At 45.6% G+C, this 12,639-nt stretch overlaps 1 gene segment (V, D, J or C); it reads left to right on the top strand.

Annotated features, from left to right (window-relative positions):
* Positions 1-1,124: 1,124 nt before the first annotated feature.
* LOC121645187 lies at positions 1,125-1,566 on the top strand (the record flags this gene model as incomplete). The annotated part of the segment is given in 2 exon segments: positions 1,125-1,180; positions 1,259-1,566. Coding segments are annotated over 2 exon segments (363 nt in total), but the record flags the coding sequence as incomplete, so codon positions are not given.
* Between the last annotated feature and the right edge of the window lie 11,073 nt (positions 1,567-12,639).

Below are 12,639 nucleotides of genomic sequence, written 5' to 3'. Positions count from 1 at the left end.
CCTTTATAGGGATTTAATCTTTGTCCAATTACAAGACGTTTGAGAGCTAATCTGAATGTATAAATAAAACCTAAAAGCACTCAGAGACCACAGACCTCCACCAAGCCATTGTAATGTGTTCCCAGTGATTTTAGACATTAACTTTGAGTCAGAATCAGATGGTGAACTTATCCCTAGAAAAAGAAGAAAATCCTGGATCCTGATCCAGATCACCCCTAAAATCTAATCTCTTGTTTCTTTTCTATTTTTGACATTTCCAGAAAATTTAATCAAAATCTGTCCATTTTTTTAGTTATGTTGCTAACAGACAAAGCAACGCTGCTGAAAAGATGACCTCTACTTTGGTGGAGGTAATAATTTAAAGTGATTATGGTTTTCTCTCAGCTTTTTTCAGACACCTGCAGGATGACACACTTTCTCCTCTCCAGGCTGTAGAGCTCTGTGGTAATCAGTCTTTATGTCAGACTGGTTTGAGCTGACAGAAATGCTGCACTAACTCAGATAAAACTGACCGGCTGAACTGATCATTGTTGGTTTTCACAAAAGCAGAGACACAAAAGTTTTCAAACAGGCTTCTTGTCGAGAATTTAACTGTTTTATATTTTAACTAGGTTTTTATTTTATTGTCTCTTATTTGATCTTTTATTGGTGATGATGGGACTCAGTTTTCGGGTCTGTTTCACTCTTTACCTGCAGCTCTTTCTGACTGTAAAAGGACTCAATAAATAAACTTTACTTTCTTACTAGAATATGTGTGTATGAATGGTCAGAGCTGATCTTACATGAACATTTCCAAGAATCACAACAAGTTGGTAAATTCAACACTTTGCAGGAAAATGTCCTCGTGCACTAAACGTGCACAGATCTGTGCATAAACATGATGAATAAATGAGGACCCTGTTCTACATCAATAACAGATCTAAGCTCCTGAGATCAGTGATGAAGATGAAGCAGCCATACTGTTAACCAGGAGGAAGAGTAACTGAGAGAAGAGAAACTACAGATGAAAGAGGAGACGGAGAGATTCAGGGAGGAGCTGAGCTGTTACTGAACTATAGAAGAGACACAAACTTCCACATTCAACACAGTTCAACACACAAACCACAAACATCACCTTTATTCAACATGCTGTCTTTGCAGACATTTGGATTCACTCTGCTGTTTCTAGTCATTCTAACAGGTTTGTTTGCTTCTTTAAAACATCCATTTCTGGATTTTCTGCTTCTTCTTCAGTTATTTGACTTCTCTCTTCCTTTAGGTGTCAGCTGTGAAGAACTCACTGCAGTCAAGAATGAAGAGTCCAGTTTAGAAGGAAGCTCTGTTACTCTGTCCTACACTTACTCTAAAACACCAGATGGTGGTGATTATTTCTTCTGGTATCGACAATATCCAGGAAAACCACCAGAATTCCTGATCTCTCACTATGGAACAGGAAGAGAAATATCTCCTCCAGTTCCTGGACTGTCTTTTAAAGTGATTAAAGAACAGAAACAAGTGGATCTGGAGATCTCCTCTGCTGCAGTGTCTGACTCTGCTGTGTACTACTGTGCTCTGCAGCCCACAGTGACAGGAAACAGCAAAACTCTGTACAAAAACCTTTGGAGCAAAGACAACGCAATACTCCACAACGTCCACTAGAGGGCCTCACACACTGTTAAAGCTCTGATTGTTGAGTCATTGGACTGATGACAAAGACAAGAGAGAAATGAAGCAGTAAAGATCAGAGACAGAGACAGAGCTGCTGTGGAAGCAGGAAACAATCTGATTGGTTGAGCTGAACTGAAAACATCATATGTTTTATTTCACTTTGATTCATTTCAGAGGGAAATTAGAAAAGTGTAATCAGAGTATTTGTGCAGGTGATAGAAACTCACCTCCATGTGCTTTACACAGCAGGAGGATGTTATGCAGCAATGGATTCACCACGTTGTAGCTTGTTAGACCAATGTTTGCATTTTAATTAATTCCTTAAACTCGGCCTCATTGATCTACCTGGAAATTGTGGGAAGTGTAAATTTTTACATCTGGATTATTAAACTAAAATGAAATAAGCAGCAGATGTTTTACAGGACGGCTGTTTCACACCTTAATGGTTTGTACCTTTTAAAGCTGATTCCTTCTCATTTTAACACAATAAAGCTTCTCACCTGTGTCAGGTTTTATGTGAAACCATTGAGTGAAACCTTCAGCACGTTATGCAAAAATACGACGTGTATTGCTGCGTATTATTATTTATTTCCTTTAATTAAATTGCTCCATGTTTAACAAGAAAACAGCTGTTAGCTGTGTGACTTCTGTGATTGTGATTCATTTTTATTTTCTTGTAGCTCTCTCTCCACGCTTGGATTCATGCATGTTTCCTTCCAAATGTTGCTTCTGAACTTATGCAGATTTCTGAGAACAAAAAATGGTCAGATTTCAGATTTTTATTTGCCAACATGAACACCAGGTCAGTGGATTCCTGAGCAGTGCAGAGATAAAATAAAGGAAAGAAACGGCCACACAGCACCACAAAAGCACATAAATAATGAAATTGTTAGTTCATTGTACATAAAAAAAAGAAGAAGAAAACTAAAAAATATTAGAATTAGAACTAAGAATTAAATCATTAGAGGACGCCTACAGAGCTTCACCAGATAAACCAACGAAGGCTAGACTTGAATTAAATTTAATACTTAACTAGAGAACAGAATTTCTGGTGCAAAGATTACGCTTGGAGACATTTGAACATAGTAACAAATCTGGAAGATTTTTAGTTAATCAGTTGAAAATAAATAAAGAAAAATCTACCAAATCAGCTGTTAAAGATTCAGTAGGTAATATTACACATGAGCCAGATGCAATAAACAACATCTTTAGAGATTTCTATAAAACTCTGTATACATCACACTTAGATCCATCAGACAATGATATCCATCATTTTCTTAACAACATAGATCTTCCAGGTTTACAGCAGGAACAAGTCACGGCCTTAAATTCCCCCCTCACAGTGGAGGAGCTACATGAAGCCCTTAAACATATGCCCTGTAGAAAAGCCCCAGGTCCGGATGGCTTCCCAGCAGAGTTCTATAAAGAATTCTGGTCAATACTGGCCCCTACATTTTTCAAAATGGTGACACAAATACAGGAAAATGGTTACTTACCCCCAAACATAAACTCTGCCACCATTACTGTACTATTAAAACCAGGTAAAGACCCCACAATACCATCTAGCTACAGACCCATATCACTGATAAATGCAGACCTTAAAATAATTTGCAAAGCATTAGCTGGAAGGTTAGAGAAAGTAACTCCTCTCATTATACACCCTGATCAAACAGGCTTTATAAAGGGCAGATATTCCACTGTTAACATGCGGAGACAAATTAATATAATAGATTATTCTACCATCAATAACCTGGAAACAATAATAGTTTCTTTAGATGCAGAGAAAGCTTTTGATCGTGTTAACTGGAAATATTTACTAGCTTCTTTAAACAGATTCAGCTTTGGACCATCGTTCATTAACTGGATTAAAATCTTATACAGTTCTCCTAATGCGAGTGTTAGAACAAATGATCACAATATGGGATTAACAGCAACAGATTCTTAGAATATCAACAACTCAAAACCATAATACACACAAAATTCCCCCTTCACCAAACAGACTAATGGTCGCAGATTTTATGGACCTCTGTACCCAAAAATGACTTTAAAAAATATACAGATTAATGCTAAAAATAGACGATTCAAATTCCCTACCTACTTCAAAAAGGGAGATAGATTTATCCATCAATCCTAGTCAATCATTTAGGCTACAAATATGTCTGCGGACATGTTCTTGTCCCTGGGGTACCTACCCTTGGTGTTGTGTTGGCGTGGTTGGTGGTGGTTTTGTCTGGGGCGGTCGGGCCCCGTCGGGTTCCTGGGTGGGGCTCTGCTGGGGGGAATGGGTGGCCCTTGGGTCTGTGAGATGTTTGCCCTCCGTGTGGCCCGCGCTGCAGCACCCGCTGGGCGTGCTCATCCGTCGCCCTGTGCCCCAGCCCCGTCGCGCAGGGGGGCTCCGGTCTGGGGGCCCCTCTGCTCTGGTCTGAGTGGGCCACTGCTCTGTCTGCTTTGGCTGTCCTGGGCTTGGTGCTCTGTGGACCTGCTGGGCCTTTGGGGCCTCAGGTTCCCGCCGTCCCCCACTGATGCTTCGGGGTGCGGCGTGAACACGGCCCCCTTGCGGGTACACATTTCCTCCTTGTTGCATGGCCACACACGCACGTTCACACGTGCATGCTCACAAACGTGCTCGTCTCTCCATCTGCTTCTGACTAGATGTTGCTGATGTTTGTGTGTTGGTACGTTTGATGACTGCTGTACGTTTTCATATCATCATCATCCTATTTTCTTTATGTATCATGCAGTACTGTGGTAGTTTATATTGTTTTTTGTGGTGTGTTTTAAGCAGCCTAGACAACTGTTATTTCTATATTTTAATCCTGTCCTTTTCTCCCTTTTTTCCCTCTTCCTCTATCTCCCTGTCAGGTTCGACACTGACATACGTATAAAGACTAAAGAAAATAAGATTACAATAAAAATAATAGAAATATCAAGGGCAGTCATGTATATATCATGTCTCCCTTGGTAGAGCAAAATATGGCACACAGATGTCAGGATACTCCAAGGAGAAGCCGGACACAAACGCAGGTAAGAAGTAAACAGACTTTAATAAAGTCCTGAAGATATACACTAGAAAGCAAAAGAGATATTGGCTACAATTCAATAACACACAATGTGACAGTTCGGGGGTGAAGCTTATATAGGGAGATAAACAGGTGATGCTGATGAAGCTGATGAAGATTAGGATCCGTATCATGTGTCCAAGATGTCAGATGCTGAGGGATGATGGGTATTGTAGTGTGTGACCAGTGATCAGTACTCTGGTGACCTGGAGCGCACCCGAGAGGAGGGCGCAGGCATGACAGTAGACCATCGTTCTGTATGTTAGGACGCTGGACAGGACAGGGTTAAAAAAAATATAATAATAATAATTCTGCCGTTAATGGCTTAACGGCAGCTTTAATTTCAGCTGTTAGGCTTCAACAGCGCAAAGAAAACCATCTATGAACACCAAATACAGGCTTTAAATGTTAGTAAAATGAAGTAAACGTGATTAACACGAATATACTTGGTCAAAACACAGTTATTCTCTCGAATAATCAAGTTTATATATAAAACCCAGTTTACCGACAGCACAACGCTTAACTGGCTCGTAAACATGTCAGATACCCGTCCGAAAACAAGGTAAAACCACCAGAAACCTCCCCAGAACCGTCCTAGGTCAGGTGTACAGCGTCTTGGTAGTATTAGTATTAGTAGTAGTAGTTTCTCTTTTCTTTTTTTAGCAAAGCTGAAGTTAAAAAGATGAAAAATCATTTGATGAACAACATGTGTCAAAACCCCAGAAACTGCATAACTTCATAACATTTGATCCAAAAGTCCATAATTTCTACATATTTTTTATAAAACTAGTATAAAGCATGAGTGTATGTTAGTACAACTCGATTCTAAGTTTTCTATATGGATGTGAGTTTAAACATTTTAATATAAAAATCTGAGATCTGTTTATAGGAAATGGACTGAATTTCATTGCTAAACTTAAAGCTTCTGTTCTATGATGGATTTTTGTTTCTTTTATCAGAAAATGGGACTGAAAAGCAGGAAAATAAGAGCACATGAACCTGCCGTCACCTCAATTATTTCCAGACTCTCTATTAGTTCTAAAATCCTCCTGATCTTTAAGCACAGCATCATCAGACAGAATCATCATCCAGATAAGTGAAAGCCAAAGTCTGCAGAGAATCCAGCTGGACGTCCACGTTAGACGTGAACACATTTCCCAGAGATGCCGGTAGAATTTCTCTTCAGGAAGTTCTGCTTCTCCAACTTCTGTCCTGGTTGAATCAATTCTGCAGATTCCTCTTTCAGTCTGAGCGCATGATGATGATGATGATGATGACGATGATGATGATGATGATGATGATGATGATGATGATGATGAAGACAGAGAGAGGAGGAGCTCCACCAGTGAATGTGAAAGGCTTCATGGTGGAAGTGAAGAGCTGCTGTGTTCTCTCTGTTCTTCATTCAGTACAAGTGAAAATCATGTTGCTGCTCTTCATCTGGATGATGATGGTCTCCTTTCAAACTGGTAAGTCATGAACAGATGGAGCTAAATGTAAGTGAAGAGGCATCAAAGAAACATTTCAATAGAAATAAACTAGTTTAAAGATGCAGAATTAAAATGCAAACATGATGGTGAAATCTATCTTTGTTTCCAGGATCCTCTGAGGATTTACTGACACCACTTAAAGAAGTATGGATGGGTTTGGAAGGAGACCACTTGACTCTCTCCTGCAGCTATTCAGGCTCTCCAAATTATCTCCTCTGGTACCAACAGAAGTCCACTTCCCCTCCACAGCTGGTCATTGCAGGACTTTCAGATACTACAGAGAAAAGGTTTTCTTTAAAACATCAAAGAGAGAAAAAGGAGTTTCATCTGCAGATCACCACCACTGAAGTGTCTGACTCTGCTGTGTACTACTGTGCTCTGCAGCCCACAGTGACAGGAAACAGCAAAACTCTGTACAAAAACCTTTGGAGCAAAGACAATGCAATACTCCACAACGTCCACTAGAGGGCCTCACACACTGTTAAAGCTCTGATTGTTGAGTCATTGGACTGATGACAAAGACAAGAGAGAAATGAAGCAGTAAAGATCAGAGACAGAGACAGAGCTGCTGTGGAAGCAGGAAACAATCTGACTGGTTAAGCTGAACTGAAAACATCATGGCCCCGCCCACTGAACTTCAGCTCATCCAATGACATTATTTCTTCCTCATTCTACTGCAGTGGAAGAACATTGTTCATCTGCTGTGTGTCTGGCTTTAAGAACTCCAAAGACATGTTGCTTTACCTCTTTTTGCTTCTATCTCACATTCTAGGTGAGTTTAAGAACAGGGATTAAAGTTTGCTTGAAGCTGCTGCATTAACCACATATACAGACTGCATTTCACTACTTTTCTGCTTTCTTTGCTCTGATAGAATGAAAATCATCTTTGGATCATCTTGTAAATTGAACTGACAGAGTTCTACAGTTGATTTAGTTGTGAATGTCCACAGAGTAACACTGTACAGGAGACATTTTCCACTGTCTTCTCCTCTCAGCCTCATGGACAATGTTAGTCTGATGGCTTCATTTTCTCTACTTTTTCCAGGACTAAAAGCTGCAGACACAATCTCTCCTGATCAAGATGAAGTCAGTGGAAGAGAAGGACGACCTCTCAAACTCACATGCACATATCAGACTGATACTAACTACATTTGGCTTTACTGGTACAAACAACGTTCTGACCTTCAGGCTCCTCAATTTGTACTTGGTAAAGGCCACGACCCGGGCGGGCGGAGGGGGCCTGGAAGGAGGGACCAGAGGACTGGAACAGAAAGGTTTAAGACGAGACACATGAAAAACAGGATGAACCCTCATAGATCGAGGCAAGCGCAGTTTAACCACAGCGGGGTTAATGACCGCCAAGATCTCGAAGGGACCCAGGAACCGGGGAGCCAGTTTGCGGGAGTCAGACCGTAGAGTTATGTCTTTTGAAGACAGCCAGACCCGCTGTCCGGGAACATACGCTGGAGCTGGAGCACGGCGCCGGTCAGCCCACCGGCGGTTGTTATCGGCGGTGCGCTCTAGAGCCGCTCGGGTAGACTGCCACATCCGCCGGCACCGCCCCAGATGACGCTAAACGGACGGGACCGCCAGCTCAGCCTCCTGGTCCGGAAACAGCGGAGGTTGGTAGCCCAGAGACGCCTCAAACGGGGAGAAGCCGGTAGCGGCAGAAACATGAGAGTTGTGGGCATATTCAACCCAACACAGATGAGCACTCCAGGTGGAAGGATTGGCGGCCGCCACACAGCGCAGAGCGGATTCCAGCTCCTGGTTAAGCCGTTCAGCCTGGCCGTTGGTCTGAGGGTGGAATCCGGAGCTGAGGCTGACCGTGGCACCCAGAGCGTTGCAGAAAGCTTTCCGCACATGGGACACAAACTGGGGTCCCCGGTCCGAGACTATGTCCGCAGGGATCCCATGGAGACGGAAAACCTGTTGGGACACAATCTCGGCCGTCTCCAACGCCGTGGGCAATTTGCAAAGAGCCACGAAATGAGCCGCCTTAGAGAACCTGTCCACAACTGTGAGAATGGTGGTGTTTCCCTGAGACGGTGGCAATCCGGTGACAAAATCCAGGGCTATGTGGGACCAGGGCCTCCCGGGGAAGGGAAGTGGGCGGAGAAGTCCGGCGGGAGGCCGGGAGGATGATTTACCCCGCGCACAGACGGGGCAGGCTGCCACGTACTCCCTGACATCCTTGTCCAGCGTTGGCCACCAGAAGCGCCTCCGGATGAGCATGGAGGAACGTGCTGCGCCAGGATGACAGGCCACGCGGGAGGTGTGTCCCCACTGGATGACTTGGGACCGAACAGGATCTGGAACAAACAATCTGTTAGGGGGACCGGTACCTGGATCAGGATGCGTGCGTTGTGCGTCACGGACGTTCTGTTCAACCTCCCAGGTGACTGCAGCAACCACACAGGATGCAGGCAGGATGGGATCGGGATTGGGAGATGGTCCGCCCGGACTGAATTGCCGTGACAGGGCGTCTGGCTTGAAGTTTTTGGAACCTGGCCTGTAGGTGATGGAAAAATTAAAACGACCAAAAAACAAAGCCCACCTGGCCTGCCTGGCGTTCAAACGTTTGGCTGACTGTATGTATTCCAGGTTCCGGTGGTCTGTTCAAACAATGACTGGATGCACCGCCCCTTCCAGCCAGTGACGCCACTCCTCGAGGGCCAGCTTGACCGCCAACAGCTCCCGCTCACCCATATCATAATTCCTCTCCGCCGGGTTGAGGCGCCGAGAGAAAAACGCACAAGGTTGAAGCGCTCCTGACTGTTCAGCTCGTTGCGACAGGACCGCCCCCACCCCCGTGTCCGAAGCATCCACCTCCACAATGAACTGACGGGACGGATCGGGATGAGTGAGCACCGGGGAGGAGGCGAACCGGTTCTTCAGCGCCTGGAAGGCCGATTCAGCGGGCTCGGACCAGTGAAAAGGAACTTTTGGCGACGTGAGGTGAGTGAGTGGCGCCGCAACCTGACTGAAGTTCCTGACAAATCGCCGGTAAAAATTGGCGAAGCCCAGGAAGCGCTGTAACTGCTTGACAGTGACGGGCCTGGGCCATTCCAGAACAGCTTTTACCTTCTCCGGGTCTGTCTTCATCTGCCCGCTCATGAAGATGTATCCCAGGAAACTGATGGTGTCAGCGTGGAACTGACATTTTTCTGCTTTAACGAAGAGCTTGTTCTCCAAAAGTCTCTGTAGTACTTGTCGGACGTGGGTCTCATGATCAGCCATGTTCTGCGAATAGATGAGAATATCGTCCAAGTAGACAAACACAAACCGGTTTAGAAAGTCGCGAAGAATGTCGTTGACCAGAGCCTGAAACACCGCGGCATTTCGAAGATCCAATTTAGTGAATACGGTTGATCCCAACAGGGCATCGAAAGCTGAGTCTATGAGTGGCAGAGGATACTTATTACGAACAGTTATTTTGTTTAGGCCTCGATAGTCTATACAGGGTCGCAAAGTTTTATCCTTCTTAGTAACAAAGAAAAACCCCGCTGCTAGCGGAGAGGAAGATGATCTGATTATGCCAGCCTGTAGGGACTCTTGTATATATTTATTCAGTGCCTCTCTCTCAGGTCGGGAGATGTTATAGAGTCGACTACTGGGCAAAGAGGACCCTGGTAACAAGTTGATGACCATGTCATAGGGCCTGTGAGGTGGTAAGGACGTGGCCCTGAGTTTGTTGAACACTTCAGCCAGATCGTGGTAGTTGCTCGGCACAGATGATAGATCGGGAGACTCCTCCCTGCTGCCCCTCATTCCGGTGGTTGACAAAGCTGACTGAAGGCATGACTGGTGGCACCTCTCACTCTAGCCGGATATGGTCCCAGTCTCCCAGTTGACGTGCGGATTGTGGCGAGACAGCCAGGGGTGTCCAAGTACCAAAGGGGACTCTGGAGCTGATATTAACTTAAGTTTGATTATTTCAGAATGATTACCAGAAAGTTTTAATCTGACAGGTGTGGTGGTATGCGTTACCTGGGCCAATGTTCGGCTGTCCAAAGCGTTGGCGGTCATGGGGTGAGATAACGGAACCAGAGGTATCTGAGCCCTTTCGGCCAGACCGATATCCAGGAAGTTGTCTTCAGCTCCGGAATCAATTAAAGCTGGGACAGTGAGAGACTGATCAGCACAGGTTAGGGTGGCAGGAATCTGAGTCTTGGTCGGGGTAATAATCTCACAGTTCGTTTGACCCGTCAGAACCCCGACCCTTACTGACGGGCCCCGTCTTTTGGGCGAATCGGACAGACGACACGGAAATGTCCAGATCCTCCGCAATACAAACATTCACCAGCCTGTAACCGTCTTTGACGTTCGGCCTGAGCCAAATGAGCTCGCCCCACCTGCATGGGTTCCTCGGCGGGGAGAAGCGCAGCGGGGGAGTCCAATGAAGGTCGGAACGCAGGCAACGAGACCTCTCTCAGGACTGGTGTTGAACAGGGTCCCTTGCGATCCCGCCGTCTCTCTCGGAGACGGTTGTCCAGTCTGACAGCCAAGTCGATGAGTTCGTCCAGGGTCGCCGGGAGATCACGGGTGGCCAGCTCATCCTTCAGCGCATCTGTCAAACAGTTCAAAAAGTGATCCATCAATGCGGCTGAGTTCCATTTCGAGTCAGCAGCCAGGGTCCGGAACTCCACAGAGAATTCGGCCACACTTAGAGCCCCTTGTTTTAAAGACATAAGACGCTTGGCCGCCTCCCTACCCCGAACAGGATCATCAAACACTTTCTTCAGCTCACTGATGAATCCCCTATAGGTCAAGGTATGTAGGGGCGAGGTCTCCAGAAAAGCCTCAGCCCATGTTAAGGCTCTGGAGGTAAGCAAACCAAATATGAAGGAAACCTTAGACCGGTCAGTGGCGTAGGTAAGAGGTTTTTGGTCAAATACAAGTGAGCATTGTAAAAGAAAACCTCTGCATTTACCCAACTCGCCGGTGAATGGTTTGGGGTCCGGAATGTGAGCTTCGTGGATCGGAGCTGGCGGAGGAATCGCGGGGCCTGCCTGCGGAGCTGAGGGAGCGGAAAGCTGGGATAGTTGTGTTAACATGGCTGACATTTTGGTAGTGACATCGTTCAGCTGGGCCTGCAAGGCATGATGACTGTCACTGAGAGATCGGAGTACCTGCGAGTGTTGTCCGAGAAGGTTTCCTTGGGATGAGACGGTGAAGAATAACTCACCGCTGGAGTCGGATTTCTTGGCGTCCGCGGCTGTTTGTTCCACTGGGTCCATGATGTTGGCTGGATCGTTCTGTCAGAGTCAGGGCTAGGACCCAAGGAAGAGAGCATACGAGAAGCTTCAGTGAGTGATTTATTATGAAAGGATGATAGGTTGTTGAGTCCGGTGAGGGTCAGGGCGAGGAGCAGGCTGGCAGGCGCGGCGAGGAGCGGGCAGACAGGATCTCAAGGGGGAGGTGAATCTCCAGGACAGGGAGCTTGGAAGTAACGACAACAGATTAGAATGCTGTTCAGACTACTCAGAGTCCAGACGTGTGCACGGCTGGTTACCACAAGAAGTAGTACGATCCAGCGAAGACTAGAGAAGATCCTGGAGTCTTTATACCGTCTTCTGATGAGCCTGATGCACCTCAGCTGTGCGGTCCTGATGGGAGAAGCCGCCCTTCTTCCAAATAAGGAAGAAGGCGGAAGCTGCATCGGCAGGTGCAGACCATGACAGTAGGCCTGTCGGATTAGGGCCCAACCAAAAACCAACTAATTTTACTTAATTCAGTTAAAATTTTTAACATCTCACCCAGTCCTGTCACCACAGGGTTCATTCCTGGGTCCTCTTTACACTCCCCCCTTGGAGCTATTTTCCAGGAACATCATGTCCACTCCACTGCTATGCAGATGACACCTAAGTCTATATTTCCAATAAACTGATACAAAATACAGCAGCTTGTATCAGTACAATGGCATCATCTATTTCCCACATCACACCTGTGCTACAGAAACTCTACTGGCTCCCTGTCACATATCGCATTCAGTATAAATTAATTCTATTAACATACAAGCCATTCACAACCTCGCCCCTTCATACGTCTCTGACCTTCCTGTTTGTACCCTCAGATCTTCTTCTTCTATTCATCTCACTGTCCCTCCTGTTCTCCTCAGCACAAAACCAACCACCATAACCAACCCCCCCCACCACAATCCTCCATCTGAGGAAGGAGGTAGCAGCTGGATTTGGTGACGCCGTTTATCTTCTTGAAGTTTCTACAGAAACGGTCAGACCCATCAAATTTACCGTCCTAAAGGCAGGGTGAACTCCAGGAGCTACAGCTGGTTCAGCAGCGCCATGCAACATGTAATCAACCTGCATTTAAACATGGATGTTTATCAGGATTTATCCTGTAGGGGGCTGTTTTATAGGGTGGAGGCCCCCACATCCATGTCATGCTGTATAACTTGAGTTTGAGAGGGCACGTTAGAAAAC

Source organism: Melanotaenia boesemani, chromosome 8 (genome assembly GCF_017639745.1).
Source record: "Melanotaenia boesemani isolate fMelBoe1 chromosome 8, fMelBoe1.pri, whole genome shotgun sequence".
NCBI lineage: Eukaryota > Metazoa > Chordata > Actinopteri > Atheriniformes > Melanotaeniidae > Melanotaenia > Melanotaenia boesemani.
Note: the sequence above shows the minus strand (reverse complement) of the source record. Positions and strands in the feature narration are given on the sequence as shown.